This window comes from Ursus arctos, chromosome X (assembly GCF_023065955.2).
Source record: "Ursus arctos isolate Adak ecotype North America chromosome X, UrsArc2.0, whole genome shotgun sequence".
NCBI lineage: Eukaryota > Metazoa > Chordata > Mammalia > Carnivora > Ursidae > Ursus > Ursus arctos.
This window is the reverse complement of record NC_079873.1, coordinates 97417846-97442957: the sequence shown is the minus strand read 5'-3', so window position 1 is coordinate 97442957 and position 25112 is coordinate 97417846. Positions and strand designations below refer to the sequence as shown.

The window sequence follows — 25112 nt, the reverse complement described above, 5'->3', positions numbered from 1 at the left end:
CCTTATGATTTTCTTAATAACATTTTCTTTTTTCTAGCTTACTTTAAGAATACAGTATATAATACATATACAAAATGTTTGTTAACCAACTGTTCATCAGCAAAGCTTCTAGTGAAGAGTAAGTACACTATTACAGTAGTTAAGGTTGGGGGAAAGCCAAAGTTATATGCATACATTTGACCATGTTGGGGGGGGTCAGCATCCCAAACCCTCATGCCGTTCAAGGGTCAACTTTACAGTCCTTCGCCTAAGCTACCTGGTTTCCCAAATATTGACCAAATCTATCTTTAACAATATTCCAACACATGTTCTCAGGTACTAAATTTTATTCTTTCATGAGGTTTTAATTTTTTGACAATAATAACAGCTACCATTTATTAAATTCTTATTATATACCAGGCACTGTAAAATGCTAAGAAAATTTTCAAACATGACTGAATTAAATCCACAACAGGCTGATAAGAGAATTATTATTAGCAGAGAGTATTATTCACAGATGATAAAACTAATGCAAGAAAATAACTTGCCCAAGGTCACTTCTCATCATTTGATTAAATGTGATGCCAAAGCTGTTATGCAAAACACTAATACTCAGAATTTAAGAACACTTTTAAGGTTAAATCAAGATCAACATGCATAAAATTATCAAAACATTTAGGGTAATAAGTTACCTCATCAAACTCTTCAGTCATTTTTCGAATTATTTCAGAGTTCTGCATATGTCTAAACATTTCTGCTGTGACAACTCCTGAAATTTGCAAGTGTAAGAAGTTAATATACACTGTAGAATGAATAAAATAAAGAACTTCTAAGTCAGTCTCTTACACTGTCAGTCTCTATCACATTTCTACCTGACTTGATCTACTCTTGCCTACAATATGTATTCTGGCTTAGCCCCTTTTAGTATAATACATGTCATCAGGGTTAGGCAGCACCCAGGGTAACAATTAATACTTTAAGGATAAACCTGAAGATAATAAGAAAAAGAGTGATAGGTAGAGTTCACTTTAGCCAGGTTTCTTTATTAAGCACTACTATACACACACACACACACACACACACACACACACACATACACACGGCAACATCTAATCATCCTTTAAAAGGGCTTCAAATAAACATGAACAGTAAGTTGTAGTTCCCACCCATCCATAATCTAGTTGGAAGTTTAAATAAAGAATAACAAAAACAGGAAGGAAGGAAGGGAGGAAAAGAGGGAACAAATAAAAACTATTAAAGGCAGTACGTAAGAAAAACCCTAATGAGTGACAATGCCAAAAAAGGCCATAGGTCAGACCAAAAATAATTAATTAATTAATTAATTAACATAAGTCAGGTGTTTCACAGAAAAGGACTCTGATAAAGACATTTACAATTTCAAAGGAAGATGGGAAAGGGGAGGAGAAAGGATACACATTACAAGAAGCAAAAGTTAGCCAGGTAGAGATTAAATATCAGAAGAGGGATTTCTAGAAAAAATTATGAGTAGGAGACAATGCAGGAAAAAGATACACATGAACTTCCACTGATGGGGTATCAGATTATTTAAAAAGGAACAAATGTAGAAAATGGATTCTCAAAGTCGTATTTCTATTGCTGGATTGCTTATTCCTTGCCAGTCATATTACTATGAATACTGTAAGTATGAGGCAGGTGCTATAATCTTGGCTCTGCAGATGAGGAGGTAAAGGCTAAATCAAAGAGAAGTTAAATACTTTGTCTAAGATTATTCATCTACATCATGATGCCACCCCCAAGTAAGATCAACTTCTAGTGGTGCTGTGAAGAGCCCCTACTTACCACAACATTAAAGAACTACATGATTGTTTTAAGATATTAACAAATCTGGAAGAAAGCACCATTTCCCTTGCTAAAGAAGCACATTCTCAAAAACGTTTTGAAGGGTTTTTTAATTTTAATCAAGTCACAGATATATCTTCAGAACCTTCCTATACTTTACACCAAGGTGCTATAAACTTGGCAAAGCTATAGAAGGATGTTACTCAATCCCTGAAACAACTTCTACAAAATAAGTAAGTATATATCAATAAATCTCAAAGCAAACATACTGCATACATTTTGACAACTGTCCCATTTCTAAAGCTCCTCTCCTCATCTCAGACCATATTAACACAGCCCGAAACCCCCAAAAAATAAGCAGAAAAAAACAGCTGTCACAAATACCATGCATATAACTCATGGGGCAGGTGTGAAGGTGCCATTAACACACCACACGTGAGCTCACTGCCTTGAAATTGTAGGAGACATGAAAGAGAGATTGCTGAAAACTGGTAAAATGAAAAGTGACAGCTGACCAGGAAAGAAAGAAGGAAACACTGGCAACAGACTCAGGAACCACAAAGCAGTCTGGAGCCATTCAGTGTAGAGCCAAATATCCCTCCACACCTCAGTAGCTGCTGAAGGCAGAACTACAGTGAAATAACTGATGCTCACAATGACAATCCTGAGTCCAAAAGAAAAAGGCTAAGGTACAGTACATATAAAGATGTTTCTAACTCATTTATAAAAGAATTCAATCAAAATCATTCTAAGTATATTTTGAAAGTACTTAATGACCTTAACTTTGATTAGATGGTAAATTCTCCTTCATAGAGCTTTCTTGATTCTAAAATAAATATTATGACAGTGTTTAAATCTACCTGATAATTTAAGTTTTCAACACCTTCAATTTTTAAAAAACTGGACAACCTGGTATATAACAAAGTATACCCAAAGGCTCAGTTGGTAAGCTCCTGATTCATAAAACAGAATGGTGCCAGAAAAGGAATAAATCTGATAAGGGGAAAATGCTCTGACTATAGCCTTGTTTTAAAACTACAATTCAGAAGCCTAACTAGGAAATTGAAACTGACCAAACTATGGTATAACAGGGAAGACTGAAGATAAAAGTCAGAATTTCAATTCATCAAGTTATTTCTGGCACCTGTTCAGTTGTTAATAATAATGGCATTATGCAGATCAGACTCAAGAAGTTAATGTATTTGTCTATCAGGCCTCACATACACAATATCTAATATGCATGCTGCACTGAATGTTGTGATAAACCTCAAATAAAATACATCAGTTCATAAAATGTAGTTTATATGGAATTGTTAAATCACTATATTGTACACCTGAAACTAATATAACACTGTATGTTAACTACACTGGAATTAAAATAAAATTTTAAAAAACCTAACTGAAAAAAAAATCTTTATATACAGTCTGATTACCTAAATTTTCCACTGAGCAGTGTAATTTTAAGAATTAGGATTTTAATCCTATGCTACTTGGGAGAAAAAGTAATGTGAAAAGAATGTAACTCAATTTATTTTCAGTAAAATGTCACTTTCAAAGTTAAAAAAATTAAAAACTCATTTAAAAAATGTTACTTGTTTTACAATTCCAGTAACAGTATTTTTAAAGTATTATTGTAGCGTTAAAGGAGTAGACATAAATAAATTGCTTCTTGGGATTCTTTTTACAGATTTGTTTGCATCAGTCTAAGGAGCATCTTAACTTCTTAGATCTATTTTTAAGCAATCTTCCCTCCTCCTGACTTCTGATGTCCATGTTTTTGGTGCCACTTTCATAAAAAAAATAATACTCTTGGGAAACTTGGTAACATTTATTTTCCCAGACATCTTAAATTTCAAGGATGGACCAAGTATTAGGGAGAAACAGAACAGATCAGAATCTGTCCATGATTTTGTCTGAATCATTTACTGATCCAGATCAAGATGTAGGACACCCCCAACTTACATAATTTTGTCTCCCTGCAGAATATCTACAGTAAATATTTTTGCCCCAGGGAAGACACTACTGTATTTTATATTTTCCCCATTCCTACTTCAAAATCTTTTTAAATAAAGTGAAAACATTTCCAATAAGACCCCATTCCAAAACTTCTCTACTTTTTAGAAAAAAGAACTAGAAATTTCACCAATACCTTACTTAACTTACTTAGTTACTTACTTACCTACCTACTTACTTACTTACTTACTGTTATTCATGGCACTTTTTAACTTCCTACACTTTATAATTCCCTGCCACCTGAACCTCTATCTCTTCATTAGCTTCCTCTTCCCTTCTTAATCCATTTCTCTGTTCCTAAAACCAGACGCTGAAAAGTGGGAAATATATCTAATAAAAGTAATATAACAACTATAAATTGCCAAGTTATTAGTTAACTTTCACACATGAATATAACCGTCTCAACAGAGTTTCTATCTTTGTTCTTTGCTTTTTCCTTATACATTCTGTATGATTATAATGCAAACAATTCCATATCTTGGCATTATTTTCCGTGTAAAGTGTTAATATATATTTAGGTAAAAGAAAAAGAGACCATTTGAGAACATTCTGCTAACAAAATAAATGTATCTTACCTTTACAGCCTGAACACTGAATAAAAAAGTTGATGAGGTCAAGAAGTGCTATATCTCGGTCATGCTTATATGATTCTATCCAATCATCTACCACCGACTATAGCAGAGAAGGAAAAAAAAAAACCATTAGCTTTTGCTAATGTTCTAGGAATTAAGTCTGATTAAAGTCATTAAATTTCAACATCAAGTGGTATCACATTACTTCAAATACACACACATTCATATACTAAAATTTAAATTTTAACAAAAGAAAACCAAATTCAGTAAAATAATCACCTGACAACATATAATAATCAGTCTTGTCTTTATTTTGCATTAAAAGGAATCTGAAAACTATGGGACCCAACTTTATAAAGTGTAATTACTTATTATTCAGTGACATTAAGGATATCCTAGAAAATATTAAAAATCACACCCATATTTCTTTTTGACTAAAATACTGTACTAAACACAAGTAACACTTAAATATTAACACTGCAATGGAATAAAAACAAAAATCTTTCTAAAAGATGTAAATGGCTGGGTCAATGAGAAAATGCAGAACCAATTTTTTTTTTAACAGTGAGCAATACCAGTCCATGTTAATAACAGAAGTAAACTGATGGCTAAATAAACATAAATAAGTAGGGCAGTTCATGGATCTCGAGACAATACTGTTAGATGACAATACTCTCCAAACAGATCTATAGACTCAATGCAATTCCTATTAAAAACCCAGCTGGCTTCTTAGCAGAAACTGGAAAGCTGATCCTAAAATCCTTACGGTAATGCAAAAGATCTAGAATAGTCAAAACAATCTTGAAAAAGAAGCACAAAGTTGGAGGACTCACACTTCATTATTTCAAAACTTACTACAAAGCTACAGTAATCAAGACAGTACTGGCTTAAAGACAAAAGTGTAGATAAATGGAATAAAACAGTGAATCAAAAATAAAACCCCATATTGATGGTTAGTTGATTTTTGACAAGGATGCCAAGACAACTCAATGAAGACAGACTAGTCTTTTCAATACATGGTGCTGGGACAACTGGCTATCTGCATGCAAAAGAATGAAGCTGGGAGTGCCTGGATGGTTCAGTCGTTAACCGTCTGACTCTTGATTTCAGCTCAGGTTACGATCTCAGGGTTGTAAGATCAAGCCCCGCATTGGGCTCCTCACTGGGTGTGGAGCCTGCTTAAGATTCTCTCCCGCCCTCTCCCTCTGCCCCTCCCTCCGCTGCTCGTTCTCTCTCTCAAATAAAGAAATCTTTTTAAAAATTAAAAAAAAATACTGAAGTTGGACCCTATCTCATATCATACACAATACTTAAAATGGATCAAAGACTGAAATATAAGAGCTAAAACTATAAAACACATAAGTAATTCTTCATAACCATATGTTAAGCAAAGGATTCTTAGATATTAGACTAAAAGCACAAGAGACAAAAGAAAAAATGAATTTCACTTAATCATAAAAATTTTGTGTTTCAAAAGACTCCATCAAGGATGAGAAAAGCAACCCACAGAATAGGAGAAAACGTGCAAATCATGTATCTGGTAAGGCATTTGTGCTTAAAATATAGAGGCATATCTCATTTTACTGCGCTTCACAGATACTGTGTGGGTGCATGTGCATGTGTGTTACGTGCCAAAGTTTTGTGGCAACCCGGTGTCAAGCAAATCAATTGGAGCCATTTTTCCAGCAGCAGGTGCTTACTTTGTGTCTCTGTCACATTTTGATAATTCTCTCAACATTTTAAACTTTTTATTATTAGATTCATTACTGGTAATCTGGGATCAGAGATCTTCGATATCACTATTGTAGTTGTTTTGGGGCACCATGAATTGTGCCCACATAAGACAGCAAACTTAATAAATGCTGTGTGTGTTCTGATTCCCCCATCTCTCCCCCTCTCCTCAGACCTCCATATTCCCTGAGACACAACAGTATTAAAATTAGGCCAATTAATAACCCTACAATGACCTCCAAGTGTTTAAGTGAAAAGAAGAGCTGCACATCTCTCACTTTAGATCAAAAGCTAGAAATAATTAAGCTTACTGAGGAAGGCATGTTGAAAGCTGAGACAGGCCAAAAGATAAGCCTCTTGAGCCAAACAGCCAAGTTATAAATGCAAGGAAAAATTCTTGCAGAAAATAAAGTCTTGTTCAGTGAACACATGATGATAACAAAGTGAAACAGCCTTATTGCTGATAGGGAGAATGTTTTAGAGGTATGGATAAAAGAATCAAACCACCCACAACACTGCCTTCAACCAAAGCCTAATTCAGGGCAAAGCTCCAACTCTCTTCAATTCTTTGACTAATGGGAGAGGTGAAGAAAAAGCAGAAGGAAAACCTGAATCTAGCAGAGGGTGGTTCATGAAGTTTAAGGAAAGAGGTTGTCTCCTTCACATCAAAGTGCAAAGTGAAATAGTAGTAAATGCTGATGTAGAAACTGCAGTAAGTTATCCAGAAAACCAGCTAAGATAATTAACCAGGGTGGCTACACAACAATAAATTTTCAATGTAGACAAAATAGGCTTATATTGGAAGTAGATGCCATCTATGACTTTGATAGCTAGAGGGAAGTCAATTCCTGTCTTCAAAGCTTCAAAGGACAGACTGACTCTCTTGTCAGGGACTAATGCAACCAATTACTTTAAATTGAAACCAGGGCTCATTTACCATTACAAAAATCCTAGGGCCCTGAAGAATTATGCTGAATCTACTCTGCCTATGCTCTACAAATGGAACAACAAAGACTGGATAATAGCCTAGCCGTTTACAACATGGTTTACTGAATATCTGAAGCCCACTTTCAACCCCACTTCTCAGAAGAGAAAGATCCTTTCAAAATACTCTTTATTGACAATGCACCTGGTCACTCAAGAGCTCTGATGGAGATGTACAATGACATTCGTGTTGTTTTCATGCCTACTAACAAAAAATCCACTCTGCAGCCCATGGATAAAGGAGTAATCTCAATTTTCGAGTCTTCTTATTGAAGAAATATATTTTCACAAGGTATCTATATAGCTACCATACATGGTGATTCCTCAGAAGGATATGGGCAAAGTCAATTGAAAACCTTCTGTAAATGATTCATCATTCTACATGCCATTTAGAACAATTGTGATCCATGGGAAGAAGTCAAACTATCAACATTGACAGGACTTTAGAAGAAGCTGACTGTAACCCTCATAGATGACTCTGAGAGCTTCACGACTTTTAGTGGATGTGGTCGAAATTTCACTGCAGATGTGGCAGAAAATAGCAAAAGAACTACAATTATAAATGGAGCCTAGGGGTGCCGAAGTGGCTCAGTCAGTTAAGCGTCTGCCTTCAGCTCGGGTCACGATCCCAGGGTCCTGGGATCAAGTCCCGCATCAGGCTCTCTGCTCAGTGGGGAACCTGCTTCTTGCTCTCCCTCTGCCTGCAACTCCCCCTGCTTGTGCTCTCTCTGTCAAATACATAAATAAAATCTTAAAAAAAAAAGAATGAAATGGAGCCTAAAGATGTGACTGAATTGCTGAAATCTCATGATAAAACTTTTAACAGATGAGGAACTGCTTCTTATGGATGATCAAAGAAAGTGATTTCTTGAGGTGGAATCTACTCCAGGTGAAGATGCTGTGAAGACTGTTGAAATGACAAAGTATTTAGAATATTTCATCAACTTAGATGATAAAATAGCAGCAGGGTTAGAGAAGACTGACTTCAATTTTGAAAGAAGTTCTATTGTGGGTAAAATGCTATCAAACAGTACTACATATTACAAAGAAACCATTTGTGAAAAGAAGTCTGTCAATGTGGCAAACTTACTTCACTGTTGTCTTATTCTAAGAAATTGCCATTGCCACCCAAACCTTCAGCAAACACCACCTTGATCAGTCAGCAACCATCAACACTGAGGCAAGATCCTCTACCAGCAAAAAGATTACAACTCACTATAAGCTCAGATAATGGTTAGCATTTTTTAACAATAAAGTATTTTTTAATTAAGGTATATACAGTTTAGACATAATGCTGCTGTAAACTTAAGAGACTACAGTATAGTGTAAACATGACTTTTATAGGCACTGGGATACCAAAAAAATTCATCTGACTTGCTTTATTTACTGCAGTATTTTCTTTACTGCAGTGGTCTGGAACCCAACGCACAGTACCCCTGAGGTATGCCTATATAAAGAACTCTTACAATTCAATAATTTTTAAAAGCCAAATAATCTAAAAATACAAAGATTCTGAATACTGCCCTATTCGGAAGACATTCAAATGGCCATTAGCTCATCAAAAGATGCTCAATGTAACTGGCCATGAAGAAAATGGAAATCAAAAGTATAATAAGATACCACTTGAGATGCCTGGGTGGCTCAGTCGGTTAAGCATCTGCCTTCAGGTCAGGTCATGATCCTGGGGTCCTGAGATGGAGTCCCACAGAGGCCTCCCTGCTCAGGGGGGAGCCTGCTTCTCCCTCTCCCTCTGCTGCTTCCCCCGCTTGTGCTCTCTCCCCCTCTCTCTCAAGTAAATAAATAAAATCTTTAAAAAAAAAAAAAAGGTTAAACAGTTACCATATGATACTGCAACTCAACTCCTAGGTATATAATACCCAAAAGAAATGAAGACATATGTCCAAAAAAAACTTGTACAAGAATACTTATAACAGCATTATTCACAATAGCCAAAAAGTGGAAACAAACCAACTGTGCATCAAAAGATGAACAGATAAACAAAAATGGAGTATTATTTGGCAATAAAAAAGAATGAGGTTACAATACATACAATATGGATGAGCCTTGAAAACATTACACTAAATCAAAGAAACCACTCAAAAAGGACCACATATTGAACAAATCATACAGATGAAATGCCCAGAATAGGCAAATTTATAAAAAGTACATTAGTGGTTGCCCAGACCTGGGACAGGTAAAGAGAAAATGACTACTAACAGACACGAAGTTTCCTTCTGGGGTATTGAAAAATATTTTAAAATTAGACTGTGGTGATGGCTACACAACTCTATGAATATACTAAACACCAATGAATTTACATTTTAAAAGGGTGAATTTTGTGGTATGTGAAGTATGCTTCAGCATAGTATTTTTTTTTTTAAATAGGACAGAGCTAAAAAAAATTAAAAGCAGCAAGTTATTCTTTGGGGGAAAGAAGAGGAAACCAAACAGCAGATGAAAACTATTTTTAAATAAACCAAGTTTTAAAAATTAGGATTATAGGGGCACCTGGGTAGCTCAGTTGGTTGAGCATCCCCCTCTTGATTTCAGATCAGGTCAAGATCTCGGGGTCCTGAGATGGAGCCCTAAATTGGGCTCCACACTCAGCAGGGAGTTTGCTTGAGATTCTTTTCCTCTGCCTCTCCCCCGTTCTTGCAGGCACACACGCTCTTTCTCTCTCTAATAAATAAATAAATCTTTTTTTTTTTTAGAGTATCAGGAGGGAAAAATGTGTAAGTTATATACAAACAAAAAGGAAACCTGGGTATAAACTAAATGAATAACATATGTACAATCTGATGTACAGAAAAGGCAGTACCATTACAAATTAAAGAAAATAAAAAGGAAGTATTATCTAAGAATTACCTGGCTCAAAGAGAGGGACTGGAGATCTTCTAAAATTTTACCTAATTTCTAGATTTCAGTCCTTTTCTATATTTTACAACAGCTTATGTATATAAACTAAATCAATTTGTAAAAGAAACATGCTTAAGATTATTCCCAAATATGATACAGGTAATAAATATCAGAAGAATATATTATGGGACTGTGAGAGTTTTAAAACATGGCCCAAAATGTTTGACATTGCTCCTCAATAAGAAGTGGGGTCTACATTACCTTATTTAGGACTGAAGGCAGTAAAAATGATGCTTCCAAAATTAAGTCATTGAACACCATTCAACTTCTGTACTGGGTTCTTGAAACACTAGAGAACTAGACACTCCTGCTCAGGACACTCTCCAAACTCAGAGGCCATACTATTAGAAACCCAAGCCACATAGAAGAACCATTTGTAGGTACTCCAGGTAACAGTTTCAGCTGTGCCCAGCCTTCAAGTCACTCTAGACTAGGCACCAAACACGGATAAAGAAGCCTCCAGAGAAGTACAGTCCTTAACTGTTTATGTAAGCTCTAAGCATTAAAGCTGTCTCAGGTAAGGCCCCAACCATCACAGATGGGAGCACAATTTCATCCCTATTTAGCTCTGTCTGAATTCTAGACCAACAGAATCATTAAGCCTAGTAAAATGATTTTTCCTTTACATCACTAACCTTGGAGTGACTTATTATATACAGCAACAGATAACTGGAAGAAGGGCTATTTCATCACAAAGATACAAAAATATTTAATGAAATCTTACAAAAAAAGACCACTACATCACATTAAAAAGTTATTCAGAAAGATCAAATAGAATTTGTACTAGGAATACAAGGCTGCTGTAATAAAAATAATATAAGCTAACACATTATAAAATATTTTAAAATTTTAATCATCAAATAGTATGCTAACAATTTATCCAATAAAATTCAACACATATTATCTAATAGAACTAGGGGCATATGCATGCATGATCCCTCCTTTTTTAATATATAATTATTTTAAAACCAACAGCCAGTCTTATACTTATTCTCACCTCTAATTACTGGAACAGGTATATCCTGGGATACAAAAAAATAAATAATACACAGTCCCTGATCGAGAAATTAATGATCTAGAAGCAAATTCAGACATATGCATACCTATAATACAATATATTAAGTGCTATAATGGAAAGAGAAGAGTAAGAAATACATTCAAGGGGAGAAAGAGAGAGAGCCCAAAAATGCTTCTCCAAAGAGTGACATGTGATTTAAGTCAATCTTACATGATATGGAAAGAAGGAAAGAAGACTATTCTAGGCAAAGGGAAAAACAGAAAGGTGTGGGGGTGGAGGATGGGGAGGAGGCAGAGTACATACTGTGGCTGGGGAATCGGAAGCACACCATAAAAAAAAATCTGGGCTGGAACTTTTAGATAAGGAAGAACTGTTGGAAGCTTGTAAACAGGAGACTTCCTTGATCAAATTTCATATTACCAAGATAACACAAGTGGGAGGACACAAAGCAAACTGGAGGTAAGAGTCCATTCAGGAAAATCAGTGGAGAGATACTGTGGACATTCCACTTTTAATGGTGAAAGCACATTTAGAAACAGAAAAATAGCACAGAGGTACAATCTAATATATGACAAACCATAACACAAAAATAAGGAAAATGTTCATTCTTTAAACACTGAGATACCATTAACAAAAAAATTAAATACAAAGCTAAGTCCTCACATTTTCTATTAAAAATTTCTGATGAGCCAAAAAGTTAAACAAAAACCCTACAGACTAGACAAAAATAGAACAGCCTAATTAGCTGTGGATATAAGTTGAGATTTCTGATGTTAACAAAAATGAAAGATATAAAAAAAAGATTAATGCACTTAACAGCTTGGAATAAAATATTATAGAGAAAAAGTATAATATAAAAATAAAAAAGAAAGTAATGAAATGGCATATATAACATAACTGAGATAATTTATTCCTTTGATAAAGTTAACCCAAAATGGGAAACAGAGAGAAAGGGTAACTTTTTAAATTAGGGAATGACTAAATAAACCACAGCACCATAATACAAGACATTATTTTTAAAAATATCAAATGTATATATGAAATAATCATTTAAAACATCAATAAAAAACCACACCCTCATCACAACTATATAAAAAAGCAAACCATTTATGAATAAATGAAGGCAAATTCAAATTTTGTAAGTCACGTTCCACTGTACAACTGGTGATAGCTCAAAACAACTAACAATTTTTATTTTACATGTAAAAATGCAGTTTATCAATGCCAAATGATACTTAGAATTTATTTACAAAACAATACATATTGAGATAAGTCCATATTTATAAACAAGTTTTGTATGTTAGTCTTTAATAACAGAAGCTTAAATGTCTAGTTCTCCATAAACCATCCATGTGTGCCTTTTTTTGATTAAAATTAAACCTCCGAAAACTATTCCTTATAGCTTTTATAAATTAAAAAATAACTTTATTAAACATGTATATTCTTTGAGTACAGTGTTTATTCATTTTTTTAAAACCGTATGGGCTTAGCCTCCACTGTAAAGCCTAAATGCTTCTACTGTCATAAAATTATGCAGAAGAAATAAAATTAGGATGATTTGACAAGGATATGACTCTCACTTTTTACTCCCCTGCTAAGAAACAGCACAAGTAATAAACTTTGTAATAGACAACAGTGATCAACATAATTCAATTCACTAAAGTGGACAGTGATTATATTAGGTCACTCAACCAAGAATTCTGTATGGGCAGAGGACTTCATATTTTAATGGCAGCCATATAAATTCAGGAGAAATTGAAACCTCATAGTTTACATCAGCATATTTTTTGAGCAAATAATTTTTTATTATATGCCATTAAAAGAAAATAATGCAGAAAATGACTCAAGACACAGCTTAAAGGTCTTATGTCTGAACAGACAGATCCCTAGTTTTCTGATGACTGTTTTTTTCTAATAAGCAGTGTTAGATTTTTTTTTTAATGCAATTAACTCAGGGGTTTTATATAACTCACTGAAGTTTAAAATATACAAATAAACTGGGAAGAACACAATAAACTTTACCTGCATAGCACTCTTGCCCATTTTAACAACTTCAAACAACATCATGTTTTCCACTCCATTCTGTTGGTGATGACCATTCATTCGGTTTGGACCAGAAGGAGGTTTTCCTCCTCCATTTCCACCTTTTCCCTTTTCTCCTGGGCCCTTTTTGCCTTTTTTACAAGTCTGCATAAAAATACAAGTTAAGTTATATCATTATCCTTGAAAATTCAAAATAAAGCTACAGCAGAAGCAGCTAAAAGGACACATAATTAGAACATGCCTAAACCTGACCTAAAGAGGAGTGCCATACACGTCATAATAAAATGATATGGTTGAGACAGCCTCTTTGTGGCATCAATTTTTTCATTTATAGTACCAGACACCTCACGTGACACCAGGAGCACAGCCTCTGCAGACTGACAGACTGCATGGGTCCAAATTTTTACTCCTATTAGCTGAGTAATGTTGAGCAAATTACTTAACCATACTGTGCTTCAGAGTTTCTAATTTGTAAAGTGAGGATAAAACTGTACCTACTTCATAGGGTTGCTGCTTTAAGGTGTAGACTAAATGGGCAGCAAGAATAACAAAACACTTTATCAAACAAATAACTCGTACTTAGTTCAAATTTTTAAATTTTATCTACTGTCAGTCTCATAAATTATTGCAGTGCACCAACAAAGAAATTCTAAAAAGTATGAATAGGTGTATCAACCTCATTCTTATTCTGGATAAACAAAGGCAAATTCAAATTTTAAAAATCATGTTCCTCTGTACAACTAATGATAACTGAACACTTATTTATCATGAAAATTCAGTTAATGAACATTATGGAAATGAAGCCCCTTTATAAGGAAGTTGTCAATACTGGGGAGTGGGGACTTCATAAATCAGTGAAAAGGTTGCCTACACGCCTCAGTTATAAAATACTTCCCATGGCCTTTTAACTTGTTATAGAAAAGCAAGTCATTCCCTAACTCAGAGTCCTCATTTCTAAAATGTCAGAGTTGTATTAAATCTTTACAGATTAGAAGAGATGATTTCTAGGTCTCTTTTCAACCTACACATTTCTATGATCTAGAGCAAGGATCAGCAAACTTTCCGTAAAATACCAGACAGTAAATATTTCAGGCTTTGCAGGCCACCACATTCTATCTCTGTCACATATTCTTTGTTTATTTTTACAACCCTTTAAAAATATAAAAACAAGGGGCGCCTGGGTGGCACAGCGGTTAAGCGTCTGCCTTCGGCTCAGGGCATGATCCCGGCGTTCTGGGATCGAGCCCCACATCAGGCTCCTCTGCTATGAGCCTGCTTCTTCCTCTCCCACTCTCCCTGCTTGTGTTCCCTCTCTCGCTGGCTGTCTCTATCTCTGTCGAATAAATAAATAAAATCTTTAAAAAATATATATATATAAAAACCATTCTTAGCTCATGAGCAGTACAAAAACAGGACGTAGTTTGCAGACCCCTGATCTACCGTGTCAGGTCTACAAACGTTATTTCTACTGACTGCCTGTTACACTTTGTTCCAGAGAGGGTCCTTCCTTCTTCCTCAAGAGTCCAAAACCACCCTACTCTAGCAAATACTTCAAACTCCTTCCTAACAACTGAAATGTATCACTTATTAATTTACATTATTTTGTTAATGAGACTCAGTCTTTGTGAACCTAAGTCATTAATTTCCAATTGTAGAATGAAAGGTTATTGTCCCCAGTAAAAGGAATTTCAGAGATAAGGGTGAAAGAAAAGATCAACTACAGAGAGTACACTAAAAAAGTATAAAATGTTAATGTTAATTAAATGGAATTATGTATTTGTAATTTATCTATCATATGCTTCAATATTCCCTGTTGGTATGGAAAACTAATTAGTACAATTAAAATGGCTCAATGGATATGCTATGCTAGGAAAAAAAAAAAAACAACAACGTGCAAGGAATACAGGAATACAGAGAAGTACAAGAAGTAAACATGCTAACCTGGAAACAACCTTGCAGACAAAAAACATCTCTAAAGAAAGACCACTGGTTGGGGCACCTGGGTGGTTTAGTTGGTTAAGCCTCTTTCTTCAGCTCTGGTCATGGTCCTGGGATCAAGCCCCGCGTCAGGCTCCCTGCTCAGCGGGGAGTCTGCTGCTGCTTCTTCCTCTGCCCCTAATCCTGCTTCTGCTCTCACCACCTTTTAACAGATGTGGGCTCAAATCCTTTAACCACTGAACTTCTCTGGACCAGTTTCCTATCTATAAAATCAGGAAGTTTTCTAATTCACAGGGCGGTTTAAATATTAAATTGGGTAACATATATTTTTAGCACAGTGCTTGGAACATACATAGTATAGTGTCAAAACGTAGTTACTATTATTATTATAATAAATCCTTAATCTGAGCCCTGACATCTCACTCATAGCAGTGACTACATAAAGTTAAACTGCGGCACAAAAACTTTGAGGAGTCCTCTGTTCAGATGCCACTGTGAGTCCTGTCCCAACTTGTAAATTAAATCAAAGTCAAAAGTAGATTTTCAGTTTTGCAAGACGGCTGCAGAACAAGAAAAATTGGTTTTCTAATGAATAACCATATACTACCCACTAGAATTATGGCTGTCTTTAGACAGTCATGAGTTAACATTTTATTCATTCACACTTTTTCCATCTCAAAACTTCTACGTTTTAAGAGACTAAAAAAGCATGAAATTATGAAACATGGATTATGTGAACTATAAAAATATATGCCAAGGATTAGTTAAATAAATTATATTCCACAAATAAAATGGGATGCTCTGACACCATTAGAAATGACAGGAAAAATTCACTGATAGGAAAGCCGCTTACAACATACTATTGAGTTTTAAAAGCAAATTAAACAGTTTGCATAGTATGAATCCATTTAAGTAAAATTATATGTGCATGTTTATGGAGAGGTATATGCACAAAAGAGTGTTCATCAAAATGTTTAAAGAATATCTTACCTCTGTGTGATAGTTTTATAGGGAAATTTACTTTCTTCATTGTACATTTCTGTATTATAGACTTTATTTGTTAAGATTTTATTTGTCAGAAAGAGCGAGCAGAAGCAGCGGGAGCAGGAGAGGGAGATGCAGGCTCCCCACTGAGCAAGGAGCCCGATGCAGGGCTCAGGGCTCAATCCCAGGACCCTGGGATCATGACTTGAGCCGAAGGCAGACACTTAACTGACTGAACCACCCAGGCGTCACTATTACAGACTTTTAAAAAGTAAATGTATCAGGGTACCTGGGTGGCTCAGTCGGTTAAGCATCCGACTCTTGATTTCAGCTTAGGTCATGATCTCAGGGTCATGAGATCAAGCCCCGCATGGGGCTCCAAGCTCAGCATGGAGTCTGCTTGAGATTCTTTCTCTCCCTCTCTCTCTGCCCTTAGCCCTGCTCTCTCTAAATAAATAACATCTTTAAAAAAATTTTTTAAATAAATAAATAGATAAAAAATAAAAGTAAATGTGTCATAAGAAAATATAAATCCAAAATTCATTTTGGGAAAGAAAATGGTAACAAAAACAAGTCATCTTTTGCACAGTGCCTTTACACACATGCAAAGTCAAATGTACTTTCCAAAACATCAAAATAATTTATCCATTCACCAAGTTATCCAGAGCCCTCAGGCTGTGCACTCATATTCTAAATTTGCATTCTATTTACTCAGAACCTCACTTTGTTAGGTTTTTTTTTTTTAGTTTTATTTATTTAAGTAATCCCTACACCCAATGTGGGGCTTGAACTCACAACCCAGAGAGCAAGAGTCAAATGCTCTTCCAAATGAGTTGACCAGGTGCCCCATACTTTGTTAGTTTTTATCCTTGGCATTACTTATAGAGTAAAACTCTAGTCAACTGTAACCTATTAGACTTAAACTGGTTATAGGTTACATTTTTAAGATGCTTTAGAATAAGAAATTTCATTTATTGCTTTGCTTTACATTTGACTACTCATGCGTAAATAAAGCCAACAGAATATCACATCGTCTTTAGTATACTGTGCTTTACAAAATAAACTATTAGAAATAGAAACAACAAGTGTCGGTGCGGATGTGGAGAAAAGGAACCCTCACGTACTGTTGGTGGGAATGCAAACTGGTGCAGCCACTGTGGAAAACAACGTGTAGATTCCTCAGAACATTAAAAATAGAACTACCCTATGATCCAATAATCACACTACTGGGTATTTACCCAAAGAATACAAAAACACTAATTCGAAAGAATATATGCACTCCTACGTTTATTGCAGCATTAATTACAATAGCCAAATTATGGAAGCAGTGCAAATGTCCATCAATAGATGAATGGATAAAGAAGTTATAGTGTCTATATATACAATGGAAAATTATTCAGCCATAAAAAAATGAAATCTTGCCATTTGCAAAAACATGGATGGAGCTACAGAGTATAATGTTAATCAAAATAAGTCAGAGAAAGACAAATACCATATGAATTTACTCATATGTAGAATTTAAGAAACAAAAGGAAAAAGAGAGAAAGAGAGAGACAAACCAAGAAGCAGACTCTTAACTACAGAGAACAAACTGATGGTTACCGGAGGGAGGTGGGTGGGGGGAGGGGTGAAATAGGTAATGGGGATTAAAGAGTATAATTATCATAACAGCACTGAGTAATGTATACAGTTGTTGAATCACTACATTGTACACCTAAAACTAGTATTACACTGTATGTTAACTACACTGGAATTAAAATTAAGAACTTAATAAAATTTTTAAAATAAAGATACAGTGCTGTATTATTAATTTCAACTTTACAGTAGTGGAAAATAGATAATCAAAAGTATCTGACCTAGAAGCCAAAGAAACCATATGCATTCAAAAGGCTTACCATACCAATTGGGGGAGGTAAAGCATTTTTAAAAGATAACATCTGAGATATAACTAAAACAGCTGTATATACTTTATATGTATATATGCATATACATATACAAATGACCTTAAGGACCAAAATAAAGCCAAATATTCTATACATACTTTTCCTTTGCCTTGCTTTTGGTTTTTTCCTTCAATGTCTTCAAAATCTGTGTCAGAAGAAAAATGTGTTTCTGACTCCCTGTGACAGAAAGATAAGCAATTATTTAAAACTTTCCTAGAAATATAGGTGGAGTTTCTAATTTCTGCCATATTTTCTAAAGAAAGGCCTTGGTTAACTCTTTACAAAACTCCTTATTAGCATTAAATGTAATTAAGATGCTTCCCCAAAATATCATACCACAGCATATTACCAAACATAAAATTACATAACAAACTATAAAACAATAATCTAAAACAAAAATATCTAAAAATTTTTTATTTTCTTAATTTTTAACTGAAACATAAAACGTATAATACCAGTGGCTCTCAAAATTTTAACCCTAGAAACTGTGGTGTTCTATTGTAATGGCTGGTTTCATTTTCTAATTCAAGATCATGGATTTCAGAGAAGACTGCATTTTAACGCTAGGAACTGGATGACCTTTATTAGGGAATTCTAGTAATATTAATCCTCTGACCATTCCTCTCTCACTCAAAAAATATTTGTAAGTCTAACTACACAAAACATGTACTTCTGAAAGGATATGTATAGAACATTTTTACAAACTAAGCCATTGGAAATACAATAGGGAAGTGCTAATTTATCAAAATCCTTTATGAAGTAAAGAGGTGCTGAACTACAGTCAGGAGAACTGGTTCTAGTACTAAGACACTGTGTGATCTTAGACAAGAGACAACCTTCAATCTTTTCATCTATAAACATATATATGAAAGAAAGAATGAAATCTCTAAAGTCTCTTCAATCTCCTCAATATATAAATCTATAATTCTAAGAAGTTGTCCCTTATTTTGGAGTAGATGGGCTGTTTTATATAATCTGGATTTTCTCACACATAAGGAAAAAGGCTAATTTAAATATACGCAAGTGTAATGCTTCCTATATATACAAACATGGGTGATCTACCTAAATAGTAGTAACATACCCTCATTTAAATGCTTAAGGCAAGGCATGCTTGAAATTTGGGTCATAATGGATTTTAGAATTGAGCCACACCCATAAAAATTAAAACACTTCAAATATGTAATCCTAGGATCAGTTTTGCTTAAAACAAATGGAATCAAAATGCAAAGCTATTCTTTCTAAAAAGCTAGTCTTCTCTAACTAGATTTCTTCTATTTCCATTTTTATTGCTAAAATAACCAGTTGTCCAGAAGCTATGAGATAGGAATACTTTATATACCTATCATAATGGTTAAAGCACTAGCAAGGAAAATAATTACTATTTAGAGCACTTACCTACAAAGTAATTTAAACAATGTATTGAAGATAGTGGAAATCCTATGTCCTATAATGTTGTGAGGAAGGGCCTACAATAAATACCATTTCCCAAGAGTTAATGCACCAAAACCTGAATGACTACTGTAATATTAACCCTGAAACTCATGCCTATTACATTTTAAGAAGATTGTTGTCATCAATATTCTTCCCACATGCCTATATGGCCTTGCAAAAAAAAAAAGAAAATGTTTTTAAGTATCTTGCTGTAAATAAGTAATACTTCTTTCTTCCCAAGACATTTGTGGGATACCAGCACTCTTAGCTCAGTAACTGCTGTAAGTCTGCAAAGATTCACTAGTCTTCGCAATATTCCAATGACCATAGAGTAATCACAGGCTCAATTACACTCTTAATCCTCATCTCCAGGCTATCCCAACTGAAAGAATGAGCCACTAGAGGTTTGATTACTAAGTGGAAAACCTTATGAAGAAAGCTGAAGGGAGTAATCAGGATAGGTATCTAAAATATCCCCACCAGAGAAGAAATATTCTTGAAACTCTGTCTTTCTCCAATGTTTTCCTCTACTTTTAACATCAAAAGAACACCACCACCACCTATCCCAGGTAAAAAAACCTATGCTAGTATGTTTATGGAGCATACTATGTTAACCTTTTAGTGGCTTGAAATTTCGTGAGTCACCTAACATGACTGACTCTTCCACTCCTTTCTCTTTACCCTGCTCCCCACCTCACATACCCAAACAAATACGGTCTATTCTACCTCGACAACATCAATTCCCTTTTATCCATTATCCTATTTCAGGCCTTAATTACTTGAGATATTCTAATAATCAGCAGTCTAATTTATAATACAAACATTCTTAATTGTCTCCAATCTTAATTAACATATCTAAGAAATTTCATAATTTTATAATAGTCCAAAAATATTTTTTCTCAAACTATCCTGTATCCTCCCTCACACAAAACAAGAAATTTTCCTCAAGAATCTTAAAATAGAGTCCATATACACTGGGATTAAAATCACATTAAAAAGCAAACTTTGAAATTTGGCAATATCCCAGTAGACCACCTTAGTCTCCACTGAAAATAATAAAATTATTTTAAAAATGAAAATCTATAAAGCATCAAAAGGAGACACTGGCTACCATTATGTACAAAGCTATCTATCTGATGTTTTCAAAATTTTTAGCAACCAAATTATTTTCAAATCAAGTATTATAAAGATCCCAACAGCAAATACAGTATGGTGTATATGTGTATAAAGTTAACGGGATCCAAAGGCAGTTTAAAGGATCCCTTTTCACCGAGGCACCTCATGAAACTGCAGCTTAGTATGAAAACCACTATTATATACAGTAGCTCAAATTCCTTCCTACATCAAACACTAAAGAGTAATTAGAGTAAAAGTTGAATAAGGAGCTTTTAAGACAAGGGTAAAGAAAATACCTCTGTTGAAGTCACTTCATAGACCAATAAGCATGTAATTTGTTTCTGAAAAAAAAATATGGCTAGCATGTCCCACCCTCCCAGATTTGCTTAAGCCTATATCAGTGGACTTTTTAACAGAAGTCTGATAGTGCCTCCTAATGTGGTATATATTCCTTACTAATGAGAACACTTAACTTTTTAATAACTTCATGGCACTCCCTCAAAACAGCTGCTATTGTAAAGCCAAATATGGATTCAAAGAACTGCACAGAAAAATAATAAACTGTACTGTATCTAAATTAAAAAATAAATTAAAAACATAGTACCAAAAAAAAACACGGAATCACTGTTACAGAGACCAATGAGCACTGATATAAGCTGTTTCAAAATATACACACTTAAATCTTTTATATTAGATCTTCTGCAGAAATAATTTTAACTGAAGTTAATGTATTTCCCATTTTGTGAAAAAGTATTTAAAATTTTTCATAATATACTTACTGTAGTAGATTAAAATCAGTTGGTATTTCTGGAGCTGCTATCATTTCTTTATCATCTTCTGGAACACCCCAATGTCAGAAATATATTCATAGATTTACGTGGGTAAAACAATGGTTTGCTTCTTTCTTCTAAGACAAACAATTCCTTTAAGGGAAGGGATGCCATATTTATTACCAACAAATGAAAAATATTGGGAAGGATATATATACTCAAGAACTAAATTTCCCAGGGCCTGCTACTGTCCTTTAGTATATTAGGATTTTTTTCCCTTGCATTTGACTACCTTTACTTTTTTTATGATTTATTTATTTATTTGAGAGAAAGTACGCAAGCAAGGGGTGCGGCTGAGGGAGGGGGAGGCAAAGAGACTCCCCGTTGAGCGGGGACCCCAATAAAGGGCTCAATCCCAGGACCCTGAGATCATGACCTGAGCTGAAACCAAGAGTCAGACGCAGTCAGACCCTTAACCGACTGAGCCACCCAGGCACCCTGACTGCCTTTTTTAGACAGGATTTGTTAAAAACTGTTGCAGTCCCACAACAGTAACAACAGATACAAAGAAAAACCCTTGTATTAGAATTATTTTAAAAATTTGTTATGATTTTCACTCTTTGGTCTTAGCCACAGAAACAACATGATGAAGGGGACAGGGGACATAATTACTGGAAAGCACTGCAACAAGACACACACTTTGTGCTGCCACTGTGGCTCTAAGCCCTACCACTTTCATAAGTCCACCTGTGGCAAATGTGACTATCTTGCCAAGCGGAAGAGAAGTACAACTGAAGCGTGGAGGCTAAAAGACGAAATACCACTGGGACTGGTCGAATAAGGCACCTAATTGTATACGGCAGATTCAGACATGGATTCCATGAAGGAACAACACCTAAACTCAAGAGGGCAGCTGTTGCAGCATCCAGCTCATCTTAAGGATTTCAACAATGAGTCACACAATAAATGTTCTGATTTTAATTAATTAATAAAAATAAAATAAAATTTGTTATGATTCTTCAGGCTGGCTTAAAAAGACATATGTCCTAACTAGGAACAGGATGTGACTCTTTTACTGGTCCTAAAATCCTTATGACAAGTTTAAACCATAATACAAGATGCCTGAAAATTCTACAGCTTTTTGCAGATGATGTACAATACAGTTAAAAGGAACTAGCTAGGGGCACCTGGTGGGCTCAGTCTGTAGAGCATGCAACTCTTGATCTTGGGGGCATGAGTTTAAGTGACATGTTGGGCATAAAACCTACTTAAAAAAAGAAAAGTTTCTTCTACAATTGAGAAACATACAACCCAAAGTCTCACTCATTAATAAATAACCATGATAATACCACACCGTGTTGAACAGGGAAGGGGAAAAATGTTAGCTCTGATCTATTCCCTTAAGGAACTTACAATCAATTTAAATACCAATAATGTCATATGGACAACAGATAAATACCATTTGTGACTGAAGTAAATTTAGTTCGGCCATAGGAAGGATACTATTTCTGGTTTTGAAGGTCAAAGATGCAGTTCCTAACTGAGAGAAAGATCTAAAAGCAAATGACAAGTCTATAACAAAAAAAGGGAAAATAGGCTGAGTCTGAAGCTCTTAATCTTGTGTGTAACTTTCTTTTATAATTTTCTTATGTTTTTCTTTTATTTCCATGTGAATCTAGTACTTGATGGCTACCTGAAGAAAAAGCAGATAAAACTAAATACATCCAATTACTAATAAATGTTAAAATATCACATACTGATTAACTTCTAATCTCTCCCAATAAAGAAGACATTATACAAGAAACTAATAATTCAATTTTTCCATTAATTTTAAGATTTTTTTTTTAAAAAGTAATCTCTACACCCAACCTGGAGCTCGAACTCACAGCCTCGAGATCAAGAGTTGCATGCTCTGCCAACGGAGCCAGCCAGGCGCCCCATTTTTTGCCATTAATTTTAAATCTCTAAAAAACATCATAATGTCTAGTAATATTCAATTAATAGAAATTCAAAACACTGCATTTCCTTGCTCACTCTAATTAAGCTACCATGAACAACAAAACAATTAGGTAATAGGAGAAACAAGAATGAATAATCCACAAATCAAGTCCTGAATAATCAAGAGTTGTCTATACCACCACTTTGAATTGTTCTTTTTTTCTGAAGAGTACTCATATTGTAAAATCTTTATTTAGATATGACTGTTAGAATGGTCTTCTCCTTGCACTAAATCATGGTCCCAGGATTGTTCTCCTTTAATTATTAATCTGCTTATATTCATATTATAACCTAAGGAATTATCTAAGTAGCACACCAGAGCTCTGAAGCTTGCCATCACATGTAGGATACACCCTAGCCTCCGAAAAACCCCAAGTTATTTAAAAAAAAAACCACTATTTCTTAAAAAACAATTTTGTTTTTTATAAGGGAGCAGAAGTATAGAGCTAATAAGTTCTAACCAACATGTCAGGCAATCTAGATGGCAAATTGGAAATAAAATGACTGTTTTGTCTGCCTACCTGCAATGCCTTCTACCCACCCCCCAAGCATTTTATAAAACCAAACTTGCTGCATTCCTTAAATATCAGTTTTTCAAAAGTAATTCATAAATATACTCTCCTAAGGGACACAAAGAATGCATCAGCTCTGAAAAGCAGAGAACACCAAATAAAATAAGTATTTTATATGATATACTTATCACCTTCCTCTAAATAGCACAAATTTCTAGTGTACAAGTTTTGCCAGGTCAAATTATTTTGTTCAGTATATAGGGCTATATTAACATGTATTTGGTAATTAGAAACCAAAGCAAACCACAAACGAAAAATGGAATTTATAAAGATATGAGTCTCCCAGACAAAGTGTCTGTATTTTAAAAAGAAGTATCATGACAAGGTCTAATAGATTTAGAGAAAAATTATCAAACTGGCCAACTCCCTATCCCAGTTAAATACTTGTTTTAAGAAGTTTCTAAATATTAAAAATCCATCCAACCAATTAAAAGTATCTACACAGTGCTGGGCACTGGGGCATACAGTGGTCAACAGGAGAGATCCTTTCCCTTATGGAACTACTTGTACCAGTAAACATGAAAATGTGTTTCTACGAGAAGGCACTTATCTCTATTGCCACCTAATAATATTAAATATAAATACTAAACTGTTTGTATCTGAGTTTTTACTATTTTAATCATTGTCTAAATAACCAATTTGCCACCAAAACATTTCTTCATAGCTCAGAATATAAGTTGCTTTGTACTTTAAAGGAGGAGAAGCAATGGGTAAATTAGCATTGGGGTTTTTTTTTTTTTTTTGAGAATATAAACTTTATCTGCAGGAAGAGCTATGAATTTTTTTCTTTTTATTTTAAATAGTTCCAGCTGTATATAAATGCAATTTGCTTACCCCAAAGATTTACATTTAAAAAAACTTATAAACAAGGTCCTTAAATATACTTAATACCATTTGTCCTAAGTTGGAAAACCCAAAACTTTAACAATATGTAATGTTCAAATAAAAGTATGAGTTTAATGATCAAACTCACCACACCATTTCTGGCCTACTGTAGGTTACTAATTTTTTAAAAAATATGCTCAAAGATCACAAGGTGGAGCTCTCACCTAGTGTCAAGGAAAAACTGAGATTTTTATCACATATACCAATTCTCTGCAACTACTATAGAAGAGTTAACATTCCAAAAGCTTTGAAAGATAAATCACAGAAATGAAATTTGCTTTAACTCTCAATCACTATGTTCCTTTCGAGGAAAAATATATCCAATAACAATGAGCTTCTGTTTCTCCTCACTGAAAACTAAGCAAACACATTTGTAGATAGGTTGAATATACTTTAAA

The 25112-nt window shown here is 34.5% G+C and overlaps 1 protein-coding gene across 15 annotated transcripts in view; it reads right to left on the bottom strand.

Annotated features, from left to right (window-relative positions):
- STAG2 (STAG2 cohesin complex component) overlaps nt 1–25112 on the bottom strand; it is a 130028-nt gene that overhangs the window by 56167 nt on the left and 48749 nt on the right. For all 15 annotated transcript variants that reach the window (XM_057314223.1, XM_057314205.1, XM_026520539.4 and 12 more), the window contains 5 exons: nt 21269–21412; nt 18041–18119; nt 13057–13221; nt 4389–4485; nt 672–748 (listed from right to left, as the gene is read on the bottom strand). In XM_057314223.1, the coding sequence (XP_057170206.1) occupies nt 672–748; nt 4389–4485; nt 13057–13221; nt 18041–18119; nt 21269–21312 (462 nt within the window). In that variant the 5' untranslated portion in view covers nt 21313–21412. The remainder of the gene's footprint in view (nt 1–671; nt 749–4388; nt 4486–13056; nt 13222–18040; nt 18120–21268; nt 21413–25112) is intronic.